The 27561-nt window shown below is 39.7% G+C and overlaps 1 protein-coding gene across 1 annotated transcript in view; it reads left to right on the top strand.

Annotated features, from left to right (window-relative positions):
- Window positions 1-24069, top strand: part of DCDC2 (doublecortin domain containing 2) — a 158391-nt gene extending 134322 nt beyond the window's left edge. The window contains exons 9-10 of the mRNA XM_019944978.3: window positions 17329-17628; window positions 18408-24069. Of these exons, the coding sequence (XP_019800537.1) occupies window positions 17329-17628; window positions 18408-18506 (399 nt within the window). The 3' untranslated portion in view covers window positions 18507-24069. The remainder of the gene's footprint in view (window positions 1-17328; window positions 17629-18407) is intronic.
- Window positions 24070-27561: the final 3492 nt, after the last annotated feature.

Raw genomic sequence — 27561 nt, 5'->3', positions numbered from 1 at the left:
TTACAGACAATGGTATATCTTTAATAAACAGCATTGAAGAACGAGGTGGGTTGGAGTTAGGTATGAGAAACAGAGGGCGAAAGTTTGATACAAAAAAGAGTATTGGCTTGGGCGTTTTTAACCTAGAAAAAAGTCCTCCATTTAGAAAAGCAGTTTAAAAGTGCCGTTATTTTCTCTCCTTTAGGGTCCTTGAAATGGCGATGGTTGGAATTTGTTTTTTGTAAAGGAATTGCTTATATAAATGCAGCTCAAATATTTGCTAAGTGTGTATTGATTTTCTTTTTAGGCCAATGGGACACTGTACTTTTAGGAGTGTGTGTGTGTACACACATGTGCTTATAGAAGGAACTAAGTAGTGTTCATTCTGGCTAAATGATACAAGAAATAAAAGTTGTTTAGGCTTTTTAATAGAATTCAATCAAGTTTCTTACAATTCTAAGTGGAGGATTGGAATTTAGGTGAGGAGGGGGAATTCATAATCCCAGGCTCAAGGGAATACAAAGTCACCAGGAATTGCCACTTTTTTCCTGACTATTATGTGATATTTCCTTTTCAAAGAGCAAACCTCACAATCCAGCAAATTCCATAGTTGATGTTCTCAGCTGTATTTGTCTTAACATTGCAGCAGTGAAATTGCTGCCTGATTATTCCACCGGCATTTTCTGTAAAAGCATCACCTTCCTGATGAAAAGCTTAATGTGTTAAAAATCACACAGATTTCAAAAATCCAAGTTATTATCCAGGATTAGCTGCAACTAACAATTTTTCATAAGCTCCAGTTATAGGTATTTTTTTCTCCCCCTGAGGGAAATTGGAATTTTAAGTCTTCGGTGAAGCTGTAATTAAATATTATATTTTAAGACAAAGAAGAGAAATCATCACGTATGTACAACACCTAATAGCAGCAGAAACCAAGACTAATTTATATTCCAAAGTCAAAAATACCAAATATCAAGAGAAAGTCATAGCATTATTACCAAAAAGGAGATCTCTTTGTTAATCACTTAGTTTTGAAATCTGTGATCGGTATTTCTTTACTTGTGAGTTTCATGATCACCAGGAAGGGGAGGGCACGAGACGAGTTGATCCCTGATGATACTTGAACAGCCATCCAAAGTGTCTGCAGAGCTTGATTTCTTATTTGACACAAGAGTGCTAGCTTATTAAAATACAAGTATGCAGGAGAGACAGATTAAACAGATTGGTAGCGCTTCCCTGGTGGCGCAGTAGTTGAGGGTCCGCCTGCCGTTGCAGGGGACGCGGGTTCATGCCCTGGTCCAGGAGGATCCCACATGCCGCGGAGCGGCTGGGCCCGTGAGCCGTGGCCGCTGAGCCTGCGCGTCCAGAGCCTGTGCTCCGCAACGGGAGAGGCCACAACAGTGAGAGGCCCGTGTACCGAAAAAAAAAAAAAAAAAAAAAACAGATTGGTGAAAGCTGGGCAATATCAACAAATTGAGGTCAGTTTGAAGAAAAGAAAACCAGGTAACAAAAGGTCAGAATTGCTTTCTTCTTTGACCCTATTAGTAATAGAGTTAGGATTGTTTAGCTCATGGGGTTGGCATGAGATGCTTATGAAGTCAGGTCTTAGAGTCATTCTCTCTGTGGCCTGGTGGTCTTTTGCTCCATATCCTAAGCAGCTATGTTATAAATATTGTGAAAAACCAAGTGAGAGTGTGGAAAAATTAGTGTAAAGCTCCATTATAGTAAGAACCACTCTGAGGACCTGTAATAGTAGCAATAGCTACTCTTTATTCAGTACCTACTGAGTGCCAGGCACTGTACTAGGCACTTTCTCATATAATTGTTATGACAACCCTGTGAGATAGGTCTTATCACCTTCACTTTATGTATGGAAATAAAGTAAGCTCCTATGGGTGGAATTACATGTCCAGGTTTGTACTGTTAAGTAGAGGAATGGGGATTTGAATGCAGGTGTGTCTAACTTCAAAGCACAGGAGTGATCTGGGGAAGAGTATTAAATGCACTCCTCCCCCACAAAAGCCAATTATTAACCCAAGGAGGGGGAAAATTCCTGCATGAGAAAAGAATTATTATATACTGCTTGGCTCAGCTGTAAATGATACATACATTTCCTTTCGGGCCATACCTACTTAACTTCTTTGAACTTGTTTCCTATCATCTAAATGGTTCTTGTTGTAACTTTAGTCAAAGTACCACGAAGAAGGGTGTGTGTGCGTGTAGTATCATGTGCAAATTGGCCAAGTACTTTATCTATGCCTGAAAAGCAGATCAAGTTTCAGAAGTAAATATTAAGGCCTCTGTTGAGAGGCAGTTCTCCGTGGATCTCTTGTGTTTTGCATGTTTTGTGAGTAGAGGCACAGATTGCCTTTGTTCTGGACTGTTTTTTCCAGGATGTTTGTCTAGTGAACAGCCTCAAAAGACAGAGATCGTGACTTCCTTTGGAGCAGTCATTCTCAGCTGGAGGTGATTTGCCTCCAAGGGGCTATCTGGCAATTTCTGGAGACATTTTTGATCATTACAAGTGAGGGAGTGCTACTGACATCTAGTGGGTAGTGGCCAGGGAATCTGCTAAATATCTTGTAATGCACACGACTGTCCTCACAGGAAAAAATTATCCAGTGCAAAATGTCAGTAGTGCTGAGACTGAGAAATCCTGGTGTGGAGCAAAGGCTAGGTTTGTTGATGGTCCAGTATAATAAAGATAATGTCTCCCTAGAGTGCAAAGGTCAGGCACGTTTACTATCCATTATAAAAGATGTGCCATTGAATTGTATACTTAAAACTAGTTAAAATGGTAAAATTTTTTGCTGTGTTTATTTTATCACAATGAAAATATTTGGAGAAAAAAGATTTGGGTTCTCTAAGCATGGGGTCCTTCCCCTGTAGTGTAAGCCACCATGTGTATCACCCCCTTCTCATTGCCCTGTGGAAATGGGGCCTCAGGGAGTGGGTGCAAATGCTGATCCTCTGGCTACTGCTATTGCTGTGAGCAGTAAAGTCCTTTGTCTCTGACCCAGTAGTCTCTTGTCTTCTGCCAGCACCCATGAAGAGATGGCAGGCTAATGTGTTAGCTTGTTAAGTATGGAAAAATTTCAGATCTTCCATAGTCTTTCATAGCCTCTACTGATCCCATCTGACATTGTGTTTATGTGTTTAAGTGTGTGTAATGGGGCACTGTGGACTAATTTCAGCTAAAAACATGTTTGAGCTCTGTCCCAAGGTCTAGACTCTTAATTTTTTAGAGACAAATGAATGATCCTGGATCTAATACTACGTCCAAACCCATGGGAAACTGAAGAATGTCACATTCTTTTACAGGTTTGGGGAGGCCAGAACAAATACCTTTTCTCAGGGGAGAGTTTAGGTCTCATAAGAATAAAGTACTCTTTTAAAAATTAATTGTTTTGCATGCACATTCTAAATCAATCTGGTTTCCCGTAAGCAGTGAAGCAAGTGCCTGATTAACCAATATCTGTGGCTATACCTGGCACCAATGACTTATGTGTCATTGTGTTCCATTTATAAACTGATGCTTTTCCAAGCTAAGGAGGCAAGAAATGAGACCGTTCCATTATAGTTAAGTAAACTGCCTCTAGTAAGTAAAGATCAGGCAGGAGAAGCCACCATCTCAAAGACACAGGCAAATACATACCTATAAAATAGGCAAAGAAGCAATTATATTTTGGATTTTGTTCCATTTGAGAGAAGAGAGCAGAAGGTGTGGATTGTAACTTCAGCGTGGTTTTGGATTGTTTTATAGCTTTTTCCATCCACTTGTAGTTGATTTTGAGTAGTAATAAAATGAGAATTGCAAGATGTTTTTATGCTAAGTAGTTTCATTAAATAGCATTTAAACCAGCGTCATGAACACAGGAGCAATGAAAGCTTTCTTTTTTGTTTTAAATTGGAGGTTGTGGTATATATTATTTTCTTATTTGTTGATTGATTTAAAACGTAATAAATCCTTAATAACAAAGTTACACATGTACTCTTTTTAAAAGTCAACCAATCCAAGAAAAATTATGACAAAAATTGCAACCACTTGCCCCAGCTTTCCCCGCCTGGATTCTTCCTGCTCTATAGACCTAACCGATTTGAGCTATTAGCTGTTTCTCATGGAATAGAGAAATATTCTTGTGTAATATTTTTTCCTCCTCCCTATTTTAGTAATTGCCTATGTTTTTTTCATTTGCTTAGTTTTCTAAGTTTTCATTTGATTAGTTTTCTATTCTCTGTAGTCATTACCAGGCCATCTCCAAACTCTGCCAGATCTCCTCTTGATGCACTCAGATGTACACAGTGATAATGAATCTCAATTGGATCTTTTTCTCAAGGCTTTCGATCATCTGCCTCAGGCTGGTTGGTTGTTCTTTGGATCTACTTTTCAGAGTCATCCTGGTATTTTTCTTCACCATTATTTTGGGAATTTTTTTGCTTCTCCCGTGGATGGATTCCCTATTTCCTGGTTTCTACATCTTCCTCTTTCTTGGTTATACCTTCGTTGTTTTTGTGGAGCTCACCTCTAGCAGCTGCCTCGGAAAAGCTTCATGGGAGGAACTTTTATTTTTTGAGACCCTGCATGTCTGAAAATGTCTTTTTTTTTTTTTCTCTAGCAAACTTGACTGTAAGCATGACTAGATATAAAATTCTAGGTTAGATATAATTTCTCTCAGAATTCTGAATGTGTTGCTCAGTTGGCCTTCCCATCCAGATTTGCAGTTGGGAAGTTTGATGTCATTCTGTTTCCTGATCCTTTGTAAATAATCCTTTTTCTCTCTCTGGAAGCTGTTAGGCTTTTTCCTTTGTTCCTGGTGTTCTGAAAATTTCCAGTTATGTGCCTTGGTGCAGGTCATTTTACGTATTCGACTGGGTACTCATGGGCTTTTTGTGTTTTTTTTAAGATTTATTTATTTATTATTTATTTATTTAATTTATTTTTGGCTGTGTCAGGTCTTAGTTGCAGCCGTGGGATCTTCGTTGAGGCATGTGGGATCTTTTGTTGCAGCGCGTGGGCTTCTCTCTAGTTGTGGTATGCGGGTTTTCTCTTCTCTAGTTGTGGTGCGCAGGCTCCAGGACACACGGGCTCTGTAGTTTGTGGCACGTGGCCTCTCTAAGTTGAGGCGCGAGCTCAGTAGTTGTGGCTCATGGGCTTAGTTGCCCTGCAGCATGTGGGATCTTAGTTCCCTGACGAGGAATCGAACCCACGTCCCCTGCATTGTAAGGCAGATTCTTTACCACTGGACTACCAGGGAAGTCCCTCAGTGGGCTTTTTTATTCTGAAAATGTTTGTTTTTCAGTTCTGGAAAAAATTGTTGAATTATGTCTTAGATAATTTTCTTCTATTTCTTTACTTTCCTCTGGAACTGCAAGTATTCAGATGTAGGACCTCCTAGATTGATCCTCTACTTATCTCTCCTACTTTCCACCTCTATGGATTTTTTTCTATTTTCTCAACTTTAAAAAAAAATCAACAAGCTTCAGGGTTTATTTTCCATCTATTGATTTTTTTCTAGCCATCGTGGTTTTAATTTTTAAGAGCTCTTTCATATTCTCTGAATGTTCCTTTTTATAGCATCCTATTCTTATTTTATGTATGTGGTCTCTTCCCTTATTTCTCCAAGGATTAACCTATTATTTTAAACTTTCTTTTCCAGAACTATGTTTGTTTCTTCTGTTTCTTTTTTCTTTCTATCTTTCTATCTCCATGATCTCTGTCTCCGTGTTAGAGGCTCTCCTTGGTTGTCTGGTGATATTTTTTTTTAATTGCAATATATTTGACATGTAACATTGTATGAATTTAAGGTGTATGTCTGGTTAGATTTTAGAAGGAAGCATTAAGGAAACTCTCTGTGTACAGGCAGAGCTCATCAGGCTGGGGATGTTTCACTGTAGAGTGATTCGTTTTGCCATTTCATTGGCGTACCTCCAATTTTCAGTATCTGTGTATTCCTTTGGGTTGGTCTATTTCTTTTGAGTGGAGTCTTTCAACCTCTTGCCTTAATGGTGTAAGCCTGGCTGTGAGCACTTTGGGATCTGACTGTGGGAAGGTGGCTTGGGTACCTTAAGTAAAAGACTTGAAGTAGAGAGATGTATCCTTCTGGGTTTCAGTACGGTGCCCTTGTTCTCACTGTGCTTGAGGGCAGCTTCCTTATAGTTCAATATCTTTAAAGAATAAACCTCATTTATTTCTCCAAGGTCAGCAAGGGAATCTGCCTCCTTCATTTAAAGACTATAAGCCAATCCACCTGTTTTTAGTTATATCGATACCTATGCCCATTCTTCCAGAGACAGATGGTGCCTCCAATCCCCAAGCCTTCTATAGGTTTTTTCAATGTGCAAAGTTTGCTTCTTGGCTTCCCCTCCCTACAGACTCAAATTTTAGCTTACTTGGTTCTGCTGTTAATCGGCCCCATGTCCAGTGCCTTTACAGTTTCCCAAATTCTGTGGCTGTTTCCAAAATTCCAGTCTTCTGTGTCTCTATAGCTTCATCCCTTTTAAAGTTGCCCTTACCTAAAATTTAGAGGGAAATTGGAAGGAAGCTACAAACCCCCCCCCCCACACATTTGTTCAGTCTGCTGTGTTTAACCAGAAATCTCTTTCACACTAATTCATCACTGTGAAAATAAACTGTCTTCATAGAATCTGCAGTAGGGATGATAAACTGGCAGCCTGTGACCAAATCTCCTATGAGAGAATTTTTTTGGCTGGCCCAGGGCTTACAATATGGAATCTCTTTAGTGGGCGTGTACTCTTCAGTTTACTGCAGACCTCAGCACTCCCTATTACCTCACACCTGTCCTGAATTACACATTTATGTTATTTGCCCAGCCACTGGGGGCATTTAAGTTTGTGATGATTGATCTACACATATAGAACACAATGCCATTTTAAAGAATCTGCAGCCTAGAGGCTATAACCAGAAGCAGGAGGTTTGAAGTCCAGATATGCCCATTGACATATTTTGTCCCTTGTGGAGAACCAGCAGTCACCGACAGCTTCTCTTATGAAGGGTAAGCTCAATGGAGAGCTTGTTTGTGTTACTTGTTCATGTTCATGTGTAAAATACACAGAAAGATAAAGGAGGCTGCTTCTTTTGACCAGACCCCTAAATCTATTTCAGTGAAATGTATTTATTAAAATAAGAATTAGGAAATGTTCAGAACCAGAAAGGAGGCTGGAATAAACTCCTTTCTTTGCCATTGAAGAAACAAATCCCCATACTATAGTGGGGAAAGCCATGTTCCCACAAACACACAGCCTGCTGGGGGCTGGGGAGTCTACACAGGCGCCCAGGGTTCCTGGCTTCCAGTCTGGTGCTCTGTCTCAACACTTCAAGGAAGGGAAATGGGGAGATTAGGGGCTTCTAATTATCTGACAGACAGATTCCATCTGTGCGGAGGGCTACTCGGCCTCCACTGTCTTCCCTGAAATGAAAGGAATTGCGTGCAAACAGTATTTTCACCATTCTCTACGTTCAGGTCACCTCCTCTTAGTGAATCATGTTCGTGGTTGGTGCTATAAGCATCACACACAGTGGGAAGAGCTAAGATGAGGATGCTCTGGCTTCTTAACTTCCCTGTGCATCATCAACAAGGCCTTCTGTGACATCACCTTTGTTGATTTGTGTTTAATTGACGGAAATGGTGTTACACATTAAAACGTAGCCTTCAGCGATTTCTGATGTAAGCGAAAGAAGATCAACATTTACTTCTAAAGTGAGAAGACTTAATGGGGCAGGTTTTTTTCTAAGATGACTAAATAGCTATATAAATATAAGTTTTCAAGGTATTATATCTTATTCTATGAGTGTTGTGGGAACTTGTGGAGTTCAGCGGGCCTGGGTGAGCCAGCTCTCAGCAGGTGGCTGGCCAAAGCTTCCCTCTCCCTGTGTCCTTAGAGGGTCATGTCTGTAAATAGAACCACCCTTTTTTGTAGGCCATTGTACTTCAAACCACATTAAACCATTTTTTCCCTTCTGTGAATGTAAGCCTCTGAAAGCTGAAAACGGGAAGCAGTACTTTGCTGTCATGAAAAATTGAAACTGATTATTTCCAAACACCTCATTCAGCTTGGGTAGGAGATGATTTTAGTCTCTATGGTAACAGAAATAAAAACAAGTGTAGTAACTTCTTTACTTTCAACATCTCTGCCTGAATTCTGCCATCAAATCCACAGAAACACCTTCTATCCAAAGCCTATAACAAATCCTACTCCCAAATTTCAAAGATAGCAAATGCTTCATGGAGAAATGGACATTTAAGGTAGTATTTTCATGTGTGTGTGTGTGTGTATGGGGGCGTTCTGAGCTCCAGTTTCTAGGTCTAGGGTATTTCAGGGAGGGAGACCTGACAGGTAAGAATGAGGAGGACAGTTGGGTGGTTAGGTAGGCTCTCTTGCCTAGAAAGTTGTAGCGTGTGCTGTTATCTCAGATAGCGAGGGTTTTAAACATTCAAATATACTCCTCAGGGAATTCTGATATAAATATAAGAAAAAGCAACATTTACTTTCTCTTAAATTTTTTTAAAATATTTTATTTATTTTTGGCTGCATTGGGTCTTTGTTGCTGCACATGGGCTTTCTCTAGTTGCTGTGAACAGGGGCTACTCATTGCGGTGGCTTCTCTTGTTGTGGAGCACGGGCTCTAGGTGCGTGGGCTTCAGTGGTTGTGGCGCGAGGGCATAGTTGCTCCGCGGCATGTGGAATCTTCCCTGGCCAGGGCTCAGAACCCACGTCCCCTGCATTGGCAGGTGGATTCTTAACCACTGCACCACCAGGGAAGTCCCAACATTTACTTCTAAAGTGGGTGGGACATCAGCTGTAGTGTCTGTTTAGATGCCTTTTCCCATTTCTAAATTTTGGTGCCGCTGTTACTGTCAAAGGTGTGATGCGAGTTTAAAGTGTAAGTCACTTGAGCAGCCTCATCTGTCTGTGAAAATACCTTCCAAGTAATTGATGCTTCTGATATTTTGTGGCTCATTTCCATATGATTTCCATATTCCATCTTCTTTCCTCTTACCACTCAGGAATCCTGAGTTAACCTTTGTAACTGCATGCATATTCTCTAGAAAACCTGAATACTTATGGTTTCCCCTGAGCCGTCCCTGCTAGGATGCAGACAGCAATAATAACTACCAGACCTTTTCTGTCTTGCCATACAAATCAACCATTTTCCCAGGATGTCCCTTACAAAATAAATAGTAAGATATGCACATAGGCAAATGCAGGCAAAAAGTCACTTGGAATATCAATGCTGGTGTCATGTTAGGGAGAAAGTCTGGTGTCACTTTTCTAGTAACAGTATCAAGAGCAATTGCTTATGATAAATAAACTGCTTTTTAAAAGGTAAACGTCTCACCTTTCTTATAAACACTTCTATGTTTAAGGGTACGTATTATCTGTAATTGTACATATATGTGTAATATGTCTGTTAATCTAGCTGCACTCCGGACGTTCTTGATGTCAGTGAGGCTTTGAGACTGGAACCATCTAAATGATTTGTGCAATCATTATATACATCAGTTTAGTGAGTATATAGGAGAGAGTATAATGAATACCCTTTCTTGACTCCAGCGAAACATAAGAATTGTGCTTTATACAGAATATAGTATTGCACAATTACTCACAGGAATGAGCTAGTCCTGAAAGTTCAGGATGGAGAAACAGTGTCTACCTGAAAACTGGTTCTCTTAAAATTTTAGTCACAAATTGACTAAATTCAACATAAACACCAGGGGAGAAGACCTTTAAGCACAGGTAAAAATATCTTCCTGGTTTATCGCCTTGGCAATGATGTGTTTCTTTTTTATAAAGTGACTCCTAAGAAAGAGTGGCAGGGTGATGTAATTAGAATAAATCTTGTAGAACTGTCTTTATGGCTAAATATCATTCTGTCAACAGTCAGTACTATTTTCTCCCAGTTTTCAATAAAATTCATATTTTTTAAGTTAAAATATGACCTTCATCTAACGAGGCATAATTACAATTAGAAATTTTAACCAAAGATGTCTTTTAGGGGTGGTGGTGTGTTTATGACCATACCTGTGTTACGTGTGGTTTAGAGCCTCACCAAGTGTCACCTGGGGAGCAGCAGCATCAGTAGCACCTGAGCTGCTGGAAATGCACAGGCTCAGAACTGCTGACTCAGAATCTGCATTTAACAAGATGCCCGGTGATGGAGAGGCATTGGCTTAGAAGACACGAGGCTGGGAGTAACTATTTAACATCGTGTTGAGTTTGGGATGTTGCTCTGTACATTATCTTGGGGAAATAGTACAGTCCTGTGGTCAAAAAAGCATTCTTATCCCTCTGTCACTATTGGTGGGCTTTTGGACAAGTTTACCTAACTCTTTATGCTTCAGTTTGTTTATCTGCAAGTTGGGATGAGAATAGTATTTTCCTCAAATGGTGGTGAGGTTAGTTTAAATACGATTAGGCAGGTGAGGTGCATGGAACATAGGACCAGGTCCCTGGAGAGCGCCCAACAGACGTGAGCCTTGTCACCATCATCTGTCCTTTCCTGAAGGCACATACTCTGGTGGCTTTTATCTGTGGGAGGCACATTTGGGTTTAATTCAAGACAGTGAATTACAATCCTGTGGGAGATGTGGTGATGGACACAAAGATGAAGAAGAAAGAGCCCTTGCTTCTAGAAACTTCCAGAAGGCCTCCCTAGAGCCAAGGTTATTTCCCCATTATTCCACAATCATTCCAAACATCGTTTGAGGCATCTACGTACTCGATAGCAATTCACGTTCACAATTTTCCTTTTTTTTTTTTAAAGATTTTTTTGACATGAGCCATTTTTAAAGTCTTTATTGAATTTGTTCCAATATTGCTTCTGTTTTATGTTTTGGTTTTTTGGCCGAGAGGCACGTGGGATATTAGCTCCCTGACCAGGGATCAAACCCGCACCCCCTGCATTGGAAGGCGAAGCCTTAACCACTGGACGGCCAGGGAAGTGCCCCACGTTCACTATTTTCATATCAAACATAAGTAGGGGATAATGGCACACTGTGATTAGAGTTTGACAGGTGTTCTGAGGGCGCAAATCAGGAGTGACAACTGCCTGAGGGGAGCAGGAAGGCTTCGAGAGAAGGTGGGTCTAACGAAGGGAAGGAAGAGCCTTCCGGGTAAAGGTAGGAGAAACAGGATGAATAACCGGCTACTGCCAACCTGTCATGACAACTGAAGACAAAGTCGTGCATGACCTAATGCATATACTCATTTACGGAGGTCACCCTTTCTTGGTATTTACTGCTGGCACATTTGTATTACTTTTAAGAGTGAATAGAGTTCAGAAAAAATAAAAGCTATTGGATGGTAAATTTGTTGTGAGAAGTGCATACCAGGGAACTCAGAAGCAAAGAATAAACTAAGTAACTAAAAGCAAGGGTGATTAGTTTATGAAAATCACACCTAACCGTCTCATTGGACCAGAAGTTGAACATCAGCCTGCATATTAACTGTATTAACTAAGAAGGGCAAGATAATTGCTAAGTGTCTTGATACATTTTGTTTGTTTGTTTTCATGTGAATGAGATTTAGAAGGGACACTGCTCTAAGTGGCCCACTAGAATACGATTTCTTGACTGTAGTGCAAATCCTGTATTACACTATTTCATCAGACAACAGCCTCTCAACTCTTTCCATCCAAGGGCAAAAAAAATGGAGTGGTAACGATAATAAACATATATATACACACACACATATATGTATATATATATATTTGTAGCTTTTTCAGTTTATAGTGGTCTTTCATGTGCATGATCTCATTTGGTCCTTACTGCACTTCTGTGAGGTCATTATTATCCTCAGTTTCCAAAGGGTGAGGTGGGTTCACTAGCCTGAAGCTGCAGAGTGACCCCTGCCTTCCCAACAGACCACGGCTGCTTCATTTCACGCAGCTGACATCACCATTGTAGAAAACATCAGCAGGCAGAAATTTTGTCCAGGAACCCCCACCCCTGCCTGGCAAGCTTCTTCAGTTATGAACACAGTCTCTTGGAATCACATGAGAACTGGCTTCTGCAGGAAGGAGAGGCAGCGTCACATGTGGGAGCTCTGCTTCCCTTCAGTGTAAAAGGGACAGTGTGATTGGACCTGGGAAAGAGGGTTCTTCCCTTCCTGCTTCTCTTCCTCCTTCCTCACTCTCTCAAGTTGAACTTGCGATGTCTAACTCTTACCTTTTCCATCCATGTCCCTGTCCCTTTCTCCCCACACCCTCCACCCTCGCCCTTTTGCCTCCTGTGTCCACTTTTCTCTGTCAACATTGCAAACATCATCGGAATCTTGTAAGGTTCTTTGAGGTGCGGGTGGAACGTGGGTTCTGTGTACACGTCACCCCTGGCTCACTGCACTAACACTGGCGTCTGGCTGGCTGTGACTGTCCCTGCTTAGCTGGGCAATCAGGCAGGGCCAGCTAAACGGGCAGAGGCTGAGAACTACTTGGGAATTTTGAAGAAACTAAATAGTTGCAAAGTTTTGTTTTGTTTTGTTTTTTGGTGGGGTGGAGTGGGAACACATTATTCAAATATAGTGTGGCTATCTAATAATGGACACCCACTCTCTTATGGAAGGAGTGCTGTTTTATTTTTTTTACTTCTTTGTAGGCCCTTGCCACGGTATAGATTTTATCTGTGTGCGTGTGTATGGGTGTAAAACTCAGTGTTCCTTCTGGGGATGATTTGATTGATGTATACACTGGAAACATCTTTAATAATTTAATGCTTGCTTCAAAGGAGATTACACCAAAAAGCGCATTGCTTTTCATTTATTCATTACAGATCTGTCATAGAAGCATTTTTTTCTTTCTTTCTTTTTTTTGTCCTGAATTGTGTTGTAGTAATAATAAATTTCGTACTACACTCAGGATATTTTAAAGGATTATAAGCCTTTTAACTAATGTTACCATCTTATTTAAATTGATCAAATTGGTATTTCAGCCCCATAATCCAGCATTTCTTAAAGTTGAGCCAACCAGATGTGGCTTCGTTTGATGGCTACTAAAATAGCTGTGCTGGGAAAGTCTAATAGAAATAATGGGATGAAAGCATAATACTGCTTGTTAGTAGTGGTGGTAATAACAGCGAAGAGAACAGAGCTGAATTTAGGGCTAGGTGTCTCCATCCTTAAAAAGAGATTAGGGTATATCCCAGCCCAGCTCTTTTCATTAAAGGGGGGAAAAATGTATATGCGTTTGGGGATTGGGAGCAAAGAAGGGGGTAGGGTGATAGACTTAAAACTAAAAACTAGAAACCAACACTATCATTCTGTAACTTTTAGGTATAAATCCAGATATCAGTAAAGGAAAACAGACTTTTTCCCATTTAGACAGCTGTAGTCACCTTAGCAGACTTTAGCAAGCTCTTGTAATAGATTCTCAGAGGCAAGGGACATATCTATATTCCTGAATGGTTAAAGTAAAATTTGAATTTTCTGGTATCATTATTAAAGAGTTTGTATTAAAAATGCTGTATAACTTCTCTTTAAAACCAAAACCCAGGGCTTCCCTGATGGAGCAGTGGTTGAGAGTCCGCCTGCCGATGCAGGGGACACGGGTTCGTGCCCCCGTCCGGGAAGATCCCACATGCCGCGGAGCGGCTGGGCCCTTAGCCATGGCTGCTGAGCCTGTGCGTCCGGAGCCTGTGCTCCGCAACGGGAGAGGCCACAACAGTGAGAGGCCCGCGTACCGCAAAATACCCCACAAAACCCAAAACCCAAAGTTGCTTTGAATAAGGCAACTTTAGGCACAGTAAGGATTACAATTTCTAGAAGTGCGATACACGATTATCCAATTTTCAGAGGTAACTTGCACAGAAATCTTTTTGCTCTCATTGGCCGTTAGCGCTGTAGTATTTCTGGATTTTCGTTGTGTCCTGCTTCAAGTACTCTGCCTAACAATGTTTATAATGTTCCTTCCCTAGATCTACCAGTCTTTAATAGAAATCCAGAAATGTTTTGTTTTCAGGTCAGTAATTCTTTAAACAATAAAAGTCATGTTTCCTACTGCAGACGTCATATTTTCTGGCCATTGAAAGTATACTTGGGTGTGCTTGCAGCAGTGCTAGGTACATTAGCAACTGCTTGTGTTATTACTTTGAGAAAGAATATAGGACTTTGGGACAAGACCACCTTAACCCTGTTGGTTCACCTGGGGTGTGATGCAGGCAGCGTTGAGGGATTTCTCACTTTCCTCATTCATATAATGGGCATCAGAAGCCTGTTTCGTAGGGTTCTTGTGAGGGTTTTAGGAAATAATGAATGTATGAATGCTGAGAGTGACATTCGGCACATACGGGTGACGGGTGCTTGGTGTATTTGCTGCCTGTCCTTTGCTCTCCACCTATGGACACCATTCACGCAGTGCTGTAAAAACCTCAGTGCCCAGACTGTGTGGGATGTGCCCCAGGCTGCCACACCCCACCCTGAGTTACTGCTCCTTCCTCCTGCCCCACGATCGCTGTGATGTGCTGCCGTACTGCTCTGAGCTCTTTGATGTCACAGTCGTATTTGTCTCTGAATGCCTGGCATCTAGCCCAGCACAAACAGCTGCTCCAGGCCCATTAGCTCGAGTCATGGTGCCTGAGAGCCCTCCAGTGTCTCTTAGAGTCCCCCTGTGAGTATCCCCTAAAAAATCCCTCAGGGTCACCAGCAAGGGAACTTGCTGTCTCTTGGTCCAAGACCCCTGAGCCTTTTCACGGCCTCTTCTGATAGGTTAGTGGGGAGCCACCCGCCGTGTTTCTCTGAGTTGGCTCTTTTTTTTCTCTGTAAATTTTTTTTAACATCTTTATTGGAGTATAATTGCTTTACAATTATAAAGCAGGTGTGTTATTTTCTGCTTTATAACAAAGTGAATCAGCTATACATATACATATATCCCCATATCCCCTCCCTCTTGCGTCTCCCTCCCACCCCTCTAGGTGGACACAAAGCACCGAGCTGATCTCCCTGTGCTATGTGGCTCCTTCCCACTAGCTATCTATTTTACATATGGCTCTTTATTCTAACTCTCTCCCACCCAGCGCCCCCTCTCTGTCCCAGTGTCTTATTGAGGAAGCCTCTGGACCTCCTGGTGCTGCCGGTTCCTTCCCTGGGTCCCTCAGAAGCCCTTTCTCCTCAGTGACATAAATGTCATCTTTGGCCCCAGACATTTCCTCTGCTCTGTTTTCACAATGACAGTGCCCACCCTGTCCCTTGCCACACTCTCCTGTCATCACTTCTAGTGCGTCTGCGTCAATGCTCTGCCGTCTTTGTTCTCTGCATTGAGAGAGGGTGGGACAAGCGTGTGGAGATGGGAACATAGTGTTTTCCCCTTTGGAAATTGAAAAATTTTCTCACCGTCATTCATTTAGGTCTTATGCATAAAAACCAGAAATCCTTACCAAGCGCTGTGGGTTTCATTTTATAAATCTCTTGCCTTTTCTTTCCACATCATCTGGCAGATCCATCCCCTCCCACCTTTAGTTTCTGTCCAGCATTTGGCCTTCCTAAGGGCCTCCCCCTGGGCAGCATGCTTAGGGATCACTAGGGCTCTACGCAGTTTGACATTAAGCAACTGAATGGAAATTTGAAAGATGTAGAAGCACTGTACTATTATTTAATTTAGTCTTTGATGACATCGTCTTTGATGACAAACACGATGGTTATTGGAATATTTTAAGAATTCATTTTTTTAACCTTCATTTTTTTAAAGGGCATCTTTGATATCATGTAATCAAATCTGAGACTTTATGTTGGACAGAGTATAAGAATTCATGGTTCTGCCTCTTTCCTCTTCGAAATAACGTTGTGTTGAATTTTATCCTGAGTTTTTTTAGTCTACTCTGCTCCATTTCCTTCCTTCTTTACTTCCTAAACTGAGAGCATTATGATAACTTTTATAAGAAGACCATTAATAGTCCCATAATAAGAATTTGGGTAGTTAGAGGAGAATGGACTTCCAGAGTTGGAAGGGAGGTCAGAGTTAATTGCACCTCAAACCTTTGTTTTACAGATACCAGGGGATTAACTGACCTGTCCAGTGTCAGATGACTAGAAAGAGGCAGGAGTGGGGTCCTAACATAAAACAAATTCTCTTTCTACCCTATCCTTTAAAAAACTCATGTTTTATTAAGGCCAATGAAGAAATATGGTAGGTCCAGGAAAGAATGTATTATAACAAATAGGAAGATATTTTAATTTTTTTTTTTTTTTTTTTAGGATCATGATGTGCCAGGTGCTTTGCTAGGCACTGTATGTAACTTATTTAATCTCCGTGGAAGTTTTATTATATTCTCATTTTACAAGTGGGGAATATGAAGTTCAAAGAAGTTAGGTAACAGCCAGTAAGTGCCTGGCCAGGACTTGAACCTGGGTCTTTCTCTCTCCAAAGTCTTGGCTCTGGAACTTGGCCTCCTGTTCTCTTTTAAAACAGACTTACATGTATCTAAATAACAGTAAAAATGCCTAGTTTATAAAATACTTGAGCGTTTCTTATTTTTTATAGAAAGAATATATAGTTTCTTGGCCTTGGATCTGCAAGACAATCACTTTTTTTTTTTTTTTGCGGTATGCGGACCTCTCACTGCTGTGGCTTCTCCCATTGTGGAGCACAGGCTCCAGACACGCAGGCTCAGCGGCCATGGCTAAGGGCCCAGCTGCTCCGCGGCATGTGGGATCTTCCCGGACCGGGGCACGAACCCGTGTCCCCTGCATCGGCAAGCGGACTCTCAACCACTGCGCCACCAGAGAAGCCCTCGACAATCACTTTTTGTTATTTAGAGATATATAGTCAACTCTCTTAGGTATTGTATGGAAAGCTGTCCATGTTTATTTTTAGAAAACCAGGCTTCACATCCTGGCCATCGCCATTGCCCTTTTTCATACTTAGAGATTTAAATACATACCAGACACTAGTGGTGGGGATGATAATCTCTCCACAAAGAATTTTTTTTTACCTCCTCCTCTGGGCCACTAGACATTGGCCAAGTATCCTGCAGTTTAGTTTTCTCTTTGCCATGGGGATTAAGAACATTGATTTTGGAGTCACATGGTTCATTTTCATTCTGGCTGTTCCACTTACAAACAGTGGAATCTTGGGCTAGATACTTGGTCTCCCCAGACCTTAGTTTTCTCACCTGTAAAATGGGAATAATACCAACCTCACAGGATGATTGTGAGAATTAAATGAGAAAATATTTGTGAAGAGTGGTATATTTGTAAAGGTTAACACAAGATATACTGTATATATGCAAATGTAAGGAAGTTTCACTTGACAGTAATATTATAATTATTACATTATTATAATGTGCCATGGAAAATCTCTGTTATACTTTCTATTTTTATCCATTATTCCTTTTGATCCATCAGAGGCCAGCAGAAATAGTAGATGAGGAAGATAGAGAGAAAGAAAATAAGGAAGTGGGACAGAAGGAAGACTTTTCAGGAATGAATGGTGGAGTTGAAGAGGAAGGAGACGGGGAGGCTACTGAAGCTCCAGAGCAAGCAGAGGAGATCCTGGATCACAGGGAGGAGCAGGCAGGTCCTGCTCGTGTGAGCAGAGGCACCAATGAAGAAAATGGCGAGGAACTGGACCAGGTTAATAATGAGCTTCAAGAAGCAGTGGACGAGGAAATAAAGTCTCAAGGAGCTGGCAGTGGATGTGAAGAGGTATTTCTATTGCTTTTGCTCACTTGTGTGCAGGTATGAAGTTTGTGTGTGTGTGTGCATCTGTGCTCACACTTAGGGAATTATTCAAGCACTTAGGACTTGAAAGCTATGGCACTTCCAGGATTCCATGGAACAGAGTTTGAAAACCAGCTAATTCTAATCTTACCCCCTTAGTTTTCAGTCCAGTGGGTAAAAGACAAACTGTAATGAGATATCATTAATGTATGAGAAATCCAAGGGGGCAGGGTTGCTGTTCCAGAAGCTGCCTTTATGTTTTCATTTTCTGTCCTCTTATCTACTCGATGGTGCTTGGTACCATAGTCACAAAGAATTTGTGAATTCTAGTACAAAACTAATAAAAGACATCTGGTATGGGGCTGGATTATTAATGTGACATGAGAGGAGAACTGCATTTTACTCTTCCCTTTTCTCTGAAAATGCTAAAATGAAAAGTATAGGTATGTTGTTGAAAAGAAAAGCTCAAAAGGAAATAAAGAAAAAAATTGAGAAAAATAACACCTGAAGCTCAAGAGGTGAGTCTGTGCCCTTTAAGCACATGGTGGGTTATGGTCCCAGAAAGGGCTTCTGAACAAGTAAAGTTTGAGATTGTCATGTCCACTGGGTGATGATAGACTAAACAACATAGGGAACCCAAGGAACTATTTTTAGTTGAATATTTATCAGATTAAAGGCAATAGTGAGTCATTTTTCCTTTGTAAATTTTATTGCCTCTGTAACTAAAGAGCTAAATATCTTTGTTTTCATCTGTTTTCCTCCAGGCTGACTTGGACCCTCAAAGACCACCAAAGCCAGAAGTAAAAATCACCAGCTCACAAGAAAATGATAACAATGAACAAAACAAGAATAATCTGTTATAGCATGGATGATTTTTAAAAAGAGAGTATATTGAGTATAAGAAAAATTAAGGGTTATAATACTCGAATAATAAGCATATAGTTATTGCTAAACATAATGTGACAATATGGTTGAATACTACCTACTGAAATTTAAAATTAGAGGCCAAACTAATGGGAAACACTAGATAACTTTGAATAGCTACTAAAGCAGAGTGACTTTTTATGAGATGTGTTTTAAAAAGTCATTTAGAAAAATTAAACAAGAGTAATAGAGGGGAATTTGCACTGGAAGACAATTGGCCACTTGTCTTTGTAAAGATGAAAAAGAACAAGATCATTCCTGTTCTTGGTAAGTGAGATTATTAGATGGCAGCTTATGCTAAAGCACTTATCTAAGAAGGCACAGAATTAAAAAAAATGATAATAGGAAAGCATGTACTATTTTTTTTAAAGCAATAAACTCTTGAATAAACAAATTGCAATTTAGTTTCAGAGATAATTTGAAGATGGCAATAGATTGAAATGTTTCTGTGTCTTGTTGACACTCCTTTCTTTCTTCCTCCTTAGCCAAAATCCACCTTAAGAGAACAAAAAGGAAAATGCAAGGTATTCATTTTGGAAGGAGGAAGTATTCATTCAGTGTATTCCTGACAAATATTGTCATGCCCCTCCCTTAACTGCTGCAGGTTTTAATCCTTATGGCTTAAATGACACATACTCAGGAAGGAATTATAAAGGAACACCCAATTATATCACTGAGCCCGGCTGGGTGTTTTGCAAATTCTTGTATCCTATGGATTTTCGTTGATCCAGTCTACCATTACCAATAATACTCCTCTCTTCTCCTTTGCATTATTGTTCAATATTAGAAAACTCAATATTGGCTATTCCAAAGATTGAATTTTCTCCAAACAGTTTTTTAACAAAAAGAACAAGACAGCATAGTAGAAAAAAAGTAGGCTATATGAAGAGTTTGTTACTCCTCAATTTCTCTTGCCTTTTGCCTTATTTCTATTAGGACCGCCTTGTCATATTTTTTCCCCTCGGGGTATCAGCAAGTATTTATTTTCATGGTCAGTTATATGTAGACTTTCAAGCAGATTCCTTTCTATATAATTAGAAGCTATAGGATAGAAATTGTTGAAAAAAGTTTAAAAATTGTCATAATGAAACCAGTTCCTGATTACAGTTTTAGGGGTTTATTAACTCAAATTGCCATGTTAGGTATATATGGAGAAAAAAATAATCGTATTAGTTTTTTGAATTCTTAAGAGATGATGCAGTTCTTCCTTAAATATAGAAATATGTTTTTCTCATATTAAAGAATATTTTTGTTAATTATGTTTGTTATAAATTTGAAATTTTAACTTCTTGTGCTTTCATAGAATTCATTATTAATGATAAGTTTAAAAGATTTTTTTCCCCTCCAGGTTTCATAACCAATCACTTGGAATCAAAGTAGTTACATAAAGCACTTAATAATACTATAGAAAACTGGTGTATTTTTCCTAGAAGCTATTTTAATGTTTTCCACAAATAGGAAGTATATGCAGAGAATGTAATGTAACAGTATTGAAAAGAGATACTAATATAAGGGTATAGTAATCTGAGAGGATGATTATAAATGGGGTCCTATATTTCTAATATAAGCTCGAGATGGTGCTTTCTACTAATAGGCTTATTTTTTCAAATGGGACAATGTAAAGCATTGCAGACTATAAGCAACAATCTTAATAATTCTTGTTGCTAGGGAAATAGACTACCTGGTCTTTTAAATTCCCACACAATTACCGGGCCTGGGGTTAATGATTTCAAATAGTTTATAAAAATGTGGGATTACATATAAGAAATTATAACTGATTATCAAGGTGATTCTTTTTTCTTTCTTTAATGAGGATTTTATCTCTCTCTCTTTTCCTTCTTCAATAAAGATATTCTGTCTCTTTTTTTTCCCTGTTCTTTGCTTCATCATATTTAATATTTAGGTTTTCAGGAACTTTTTAATAGTCATCTTAGTGAAGCACAATGTTACTTTAAATGAAAAACAAAGTTTGGTATTTTAAGTACACTTCAAGAAGGTGATAGGCCACAATACCTGTAGCAAAAAATTAAAAAATTGGGACGTAATACTTATCTTTTATGTGCATATTTCACCACCTGTCTGTAGGATATAATTGTGACTTAACTTGAGGGATGAACAGTCACTAGTAACTTTAAAACACTTTGCAAGCATATGTTACTAAAAAAAAAAAAAAAAAAAGAACTATGTCGTCAACCAAGGAAGAAATCACTGACAGTTGACTAAAATTGTAAATGTCATTTTGGAGATGACTTTAACACACATGATGAAAGTTAATTCACCTTCCAAATGTGGACATTTTCCTTGTGGGAATGGTGGCCTCCGTGGCAGAGTAGCTCCACAAATTAAGTGAGACTCACTGACAGATTTGGAGAACATTTATGTGAGTGAGCAGAAGAGATCTTGGTTAGGCTTCAGGTATTGTTTTATAGAGGGTGTTAATAAGAAAAACTCATGGAGCTTTTATGTGGTAACCAATCACAGAATGCTTTCATCTGTTCTTTGTGATAGATTTTCATAGTTTTAATGAAATGCTTTTCTTAAATTTAATTGGGTTTTAACACATTTGTCAGCAACTGGTTTGTTAGTTGAAATGGAACATTAGGAGTTTTGCAGCGCAAATAAAGAAGATTTTTAACTAAAGTCATTTTCATGCAAAGGACGTATTACCTGGTTTAGCTTCTGTTAAAATTGCATTTGAGCATCCATGGATTTCTAATTATAAAACAAGATACTCTGGCCATAAGATAACTTTCTACTCATTATATTTCTCTATGGACATAGGATGACTTTGTTTATTAAGACATTTTGGGGGGGAATATTAGAAAGCCAGACTCATAGGAAGAGTATGATACCCTCTCGTGCCTCCCATTTTATGATGAGAGTGTTGATTCCTGCTGTCGTCTGTAAGCACAGACCCATCCTATATATATGTGGCTCAGAGTCAGTCAGAGCTCTCTATAGGCTCACGATCGTGAAGCCATATTAATGTGAGCTTATTCATGTTAACTCTTTCAGTTATAGCTCAAAAACCAACATCCTCGAAAATTTCACTAAATAACTTACCTTCTACGCAAAGGATAAAGCTAATTCACCTAGTTAAAATTGTGGCCACAGAACAACAGGAAGGCTTCTTTATCTTGTTAACTGACTCTCCTAAAGAATTAGCTCTATCCTTTCATTTTTTGCTCAACAAGGAGCCGAGGCAAAAGTTTATAAAGTAGATTAATTGCTAAGCAGAAAGCATCACATCTGAACTGTTGCCAATCTGAACAGAAATAGACTATGTAGATATACACAGACACATAACAAACACTCACACGGATGCACTCACACACTTTAAAATGTTATTAATGGAATAGGGCTCTTTTGAGAGAAGCAATGGACAAAAACTGTTGGTAAGGAAATGCTAAGAAATGATGTATATCAATGGTACTTTAAAACATGGTTCCTGAAGACTTTAAGAGGTTTAAAATTCTTCTCAAAATAAAAAAGCTACCAGCATTTTAATGGAAAATTTATTCTAGGGAGGGGTGAGATATATATTAATATATAAAATCTTTTTTTCTAAAGTAACTACAGAATACAGTTCTTTAGTCCTTTGTCATCAGTCTTAAGTACCATATACTTTGGCTCAGAATATTTTGTACCAACCAAACACAGGCTCTGTCGAAAGGTCATTACTGCTTGTGAATGTGTGTGTGATTTCCATGAACATGTAGAGAGGACTCTTTTCGGTACCAAGTAGCCAAGTTCACCACAAACAGAATAAAAGTATGATTTATTAGTCTATTAGTTTACCTAATGTTCAAGTTCAGTGCAGAAGCTTTTTAGCTTCCTTGTATGAGTGTAATAACCTGGAATGGAAGGATTTTTTTTTTCAAGGTTAGTCTGTTTTTCTAAGGTGATGAGCACATACAGTTCTTCATAATTAAATATCATTTTTGTAAATAGTGTACGATTTTTGCTTTTCAGAAACTATCCTGGTATTTAGATGGGTCTGATTTTTGTTCTTACCACATGAAATTTGTATATTTCCTACCATGAAGTCTAAGTGACTAGGAGAATGAATATGTGCCCCTACATGTTGATGAGGAAGAAAAATATTATTTTTGAAGAGGCATAGCATACTGTAGGAGATGGGGAGTTAAAAAATGTCTGGATAACAATAAAGCATTTATAAAATCAGGAGGTAACTAATGGAGCTCCGCTGACTTAAGCCAACAACGACTTAGCTTTAATCTATGAATGGAACCAAATGTGTTCTCTGTTGCTTAATCCACTTAAACCACATAGTTTAATTGAGGGGTTGAGTTACTGTCACAAATGTAATGGCGTATGGGAAGAAGGAATGACAGTAGTCAATTTTAGAAGAAGATTGAAGAAAACCTAATCTGTTTTTTTTGCTTCAGTGTTTTTCTTGTGTCTTAAATCCTTAATATGTACAGTGATAATGGGTGATTATTGAAGTTGTAGGTAAAGATTAAGTTGAGCTCATCATTTTTGTATATGTTTAGAACTCTTCTTTGTAAGGACAATTATTTGTTTTGATCAAATTACGAGCTTTTAGGTTTTTACTTCTGTATCAGTGCTCACTCTGTAAGTTTGCTGTATTTTTTTTAGCAAATAGATCTGTGTTTTATATAATTAAAATGGGTTTGGATAGTTTATTGTTTATGATGTTGTGTTGCTAATATTTCACGTATTGTTTTTATGACATTTTTTCACAAGCGTAATAGATACTTTTGATTTAAACCATGTGGAAATTCAGCACATTAAAAGATATTTGTTTCTATTTGGCATAGATATTAAACTTCATTATGTAAAGAAAATTTTTTTACAGCTTCACATACATGTTGATAAAAATTTGAGGGATATTTTAAAAAAACTCAGTTTTTTCTTTTATGAAATGGTATTAGAGAAACACAGGTTCAGAATTTTTGTTATGATAAAGGTAAAAACAACAAATTATGCACATTTAGTGTAGATATAGCTATAGGAATAAATTCACAATTTTATAAAGAGATTGGTTAAAATTCTGCTTCAGTTTGTAAGATATTCACTGCCTTCATTCTACTGAATTAAAACAGTTTTGTGTTTTCATGTTTGAGAAGCAAAAACAGTTAAGCAAAAGCATTTTGCCTTCTTAATATGTAATAACAAAATATGTGTGATTCAGGTACCATCACTGAGAACTCATTAATGCATCTCTTGTATAGCTGACCCCTGTATCTTTGTTATTCCATAGGCAAACCTGGGCAACTGAGGAGGCATCTAGATTGCCAAAGTCAAATCTCTTTAGACCACATGGCTAACTGACATTAGAAAGTTCCCGTAACCAACAAGGACTGTAATTTCTACAAGGTGCTGTAAAATGGCTAGCATGCATTGGTTATCAAACTCTTATTTATGAGACTAAACATACAGCTTTTCTGCAGGTTTCTAAGTGTTTTTTTCTCCCCGGAATGTGACCTTAATCTACTAAATCTTCGTACAGGTCTCTCAAATGCCCTCACAAACTCAATCTTCCATTAAAGAGACAATGATGCAAGGATGTCCCGCCGTTCTCTTTTCGTTTATTATGGGTTTAGTAATAACAAAAATGATTTTAAATTGCAAAAAATACCCACAGAGTTTAAAATTCAATGAGATACTCCCCTTGGTTTCACTGTATTTGTTCCTGAGGCCGCCGGGTCCCGCGAACTTCGACCCGTGGAGACCGCGGCCACCGTCAGGTCATGGAGGCGGGCATGGGGGATAGGTTAGCCGCCGCCTCAAGGCCTGGGCCCTGGCCAGAGGGTGGCCGTGGCGAGGGCTCTGGAGCTCTGCAGGAACACAGCTCCCAGTCTGTCCCTGGGCCCCCCAGCTCACCCACCGGCCCGAGGCCAGAGGGCCTGGAGGGCTCTGCGGAGAGGGCCGCACTGCGCCTGTCACCGGGAGGAACCCTGCCCCGCTGACCACTGGCGGAGCGGGACCTCGACCCGCCTTGCTCCCGGTCTCGCGCAGACAGTCTCGCGGTATCCAGGTCTCCGGCGGAAGGTCGAGCGCTAAAGGCTGCGCGCCCGCCCGCCCCACCCGCCATTACACTAGCGGCGTTTATTGAACATGCGGTTTTCTCGCATTAATTTGTGTTGGGAACTATACCAAATTCTCATGTGTTTTAGGGAACTTCTTGGCCCAAGATTGGAGGACAATCCTATTATGGACTGAATCACATTCCTCCAAATTTGTAGGTTGAAGCTCCCAATGCACAGTGTGACTGTATTTGGAGACAGGGCCTTTATGGAGGAAATTCAGGTTAAATGTCATGAGGGTGGGGTTCTATTCTCTAAGAATATGCTTGTAAGGATGTCCTCATAAGAAGAGGAAGAGACACCGGAGGAGCTCGCTCTCTCTGGACAGGCGCAAAGGAAAGGCTCTGAGAGGACACAGCAAGAAGGTAGGCATCTGTAAGCCAAGAAGAGAGGCCTCACCAGAAACGAAATCTGCCAGCACCTTGATTATGGACGTCTAGCTCCAGAACTGTGAGAAAAATAATTGCCTGTTGTTTAAGCCACTCAGTCTGTGGTATTTTGTTATGGCGGCTGAGCCGACTAATATAAATTCCTTCTCTTTGCTGAGTCCTAAATTACGTAATGGGATATTTTTTTTTTTGTCAGTGAATATACATGAGAAGATATTAGTTCAGAAGTGTTTTTTTTAAAACAAGTTCTGTTTATTTTATACTCAAGATAACATTAAGTTTTTTTTTTTTTTTAAATTTATTTATTTATTTATTTATGGCTGTGTTGGGTCTTCGTTTCTGTGTGAGGGCTTTCTCCAGTTGCGGAGAGCCAGGGGCCATTCTTCATCGCTATGCGCAGGCCTCTTACTGTCGTGGCCTCTCTTGTTGCAGACCACAGGCTCCAGACGCGCAGGCTCAGTAGTTGTGGCTCACGGGCCTAGTTGCTCCGCGGCATGTGGGATCTTCCCAGACCAGGGCTCGAACCCGTGTCCTTTGCATTAGCAGGCGGATTCTCAACCACTGCGCCACCAGGGAAGCCCAACATTAAGTTTTTATCTTCTGCTACTGAGTGCCCTTCCTTAGAAGGAAGAATCTTTTAAAATGGCCTCAGCCTGGTGTTGTGTTTGTATGTTTGAAGTGGTGTTTTAAAAGATTCGATTTCTTTTAAGGTTATATGTCTATTCAGGTTTTCTGTTTATCGAATCAAATTGGCAACTGATATTATTTAGAAAGTTGTTCATTTCTTTCATGTTTTCAAATTTATTTGCCAAAATTATAGTATTCTTTTAGAACTTTAAAAAACTCTTGTCTAAATCTAGTCATAGTCTCTCTTTTTTCATTTCTAACATGGTTTATATGTGTTTTTCTTTTTTGTTCAATATTGCCAGATATTTGTTTTTATTAATGTTTTAAAAATACTCAATTTCTTTGATCCTCTGCATAATTTTTCTATTTCATTATTGCTCTCTCTTATTACCACTAATATTTCTTTCCTTCTCCTTTCTGTGTGTTTTCTGTAACTCCTTAAGTTGAATGCCTTGCTAATATATTTTGGCTTTATTCATTTCTAACATAAGCGTTTGAGGCTATAAATTTACCAGTATGTATCACATTGGCTATAACCACAAGTTTTAAGACATATTGTTTCTTTTTGTCATTTGGTTGTAATTTTCTCTGTTTCTTCATTGACTCTTGGGTAAATGGGTGATGCTGTTGGTGCCCCATCCAGATCCCATTTTACTTGGCCAGGGCACCCTTCCACCAAATGCTATGAGTGCTGACTTCCTTCAGAGAATTCCCCTCAGCCAAACAGAAGCTGCATTTCCCAGGAGGTTACATTCTCACGCTGGTAGCTTACAGTGAATGACTGACTGACATGGGAGGAAAAAATGTCCACCTTCTTTTTCAAGGTAGGGCTAACTCCGTGGTGCAGTTTGTGCTCCAGGACTCCCTGTGGGATCAGCCCACTTTTTAGCTGAGGTATATCCTTGCTCTCCTTTCGCCACTGCCCTCCCCTGTTTTCCGCATTCCTCTTATTCTAAGAACCCTCCATCAATAAATCATATAAAAACCCCCATCTCAGGTCCTGCATCTAGGGGACATAACCCAAGACGGGGGTCCTATAATAGCACAGGCTTTGGAAATAGATTTTTAGGATGGAGTTCTGGAGGTGGATAACTCATCGGCCAGATAGCAATACCCCATCACTGGGGTAGGTGGAGTTTTGATGGTCTCTGGCATATTATGTCACTTGTGGTAAATTGGGACAGTATATAAATGGAAGGGGATGCAATAAATGCAGTGTCTCTGGGATTTGAGAGGTATGTGGGGAAATAGTTACCCTAAGGAGGGCTATGGAATTAGGTTGCTTTTGCTAAGTATCCTTTAAACATTGAAGAAAGAAAATGACAGGTTCGGATCTATTAATCAAGAATTTAAAGCTGAGTGTGAAATACAGAGGGCCTCATTGGCAGCATTTAAAAGAATTATTTTTTCTTACATTCAAAGGCAGATAGAGCTGAAGGCCAAACCTAGGTCGAAGAACTCAAAGAAGGCTGAATTCTCAGCCTAGGCAAGTCCCCTGTGGCAATGTCAGGTCCTCAGTGGGGAAGAACTGGGACCCCGAGACTTGGTGTAGGACTATCTCTGGATTCTTTACTTCGTATGAGACACAGATGCCATGAGCAGACAAGTATGAGCTTGGCTTTTTACATGCTGTCCTGAGCCATAATCCCTCATCCGTGGAGGTGCTGGATGACCAGGGCTTGTCCGCCTCCTGCTGCCTTCTCTACTCCCTTCCTCTTGGGTCACTTCCACTGTCCCTCGTGCTTAAATACCCAGGCTTCAGCACCAGGCAGACCTGGTTTGAGTTTTGTCTTTCAACACTTACTGTGTGACTTAGGCAACTTTTTCAACCTCTCTGAGCCTCAGTTTGCTTATTTATGCAAAAGAGAAAATAATAGTAGCTACCTTGTTGACCTGGGAGGCCATAA

This window comes from Tursiops truncatus, chromosome 10 (genome assembly GCF_011762595.2).
Source record: "Tursiops truncatus isolate mTurTru1 chromosome 10, mTurTru1.mat.Y, whole genome shotgun sequence".
Lineage (NCBI taxonomy): Eukaryota > Metazoa > Chordata > Mammalia > Artiodactyla > Delphinidae > Tursiops > Tursiops truncatus.
The sequence above is the reverse complement of the archived record's forward strand: the minus strand, read 5'-3'. Positions and strand labels throughout refer to the sequence as shown.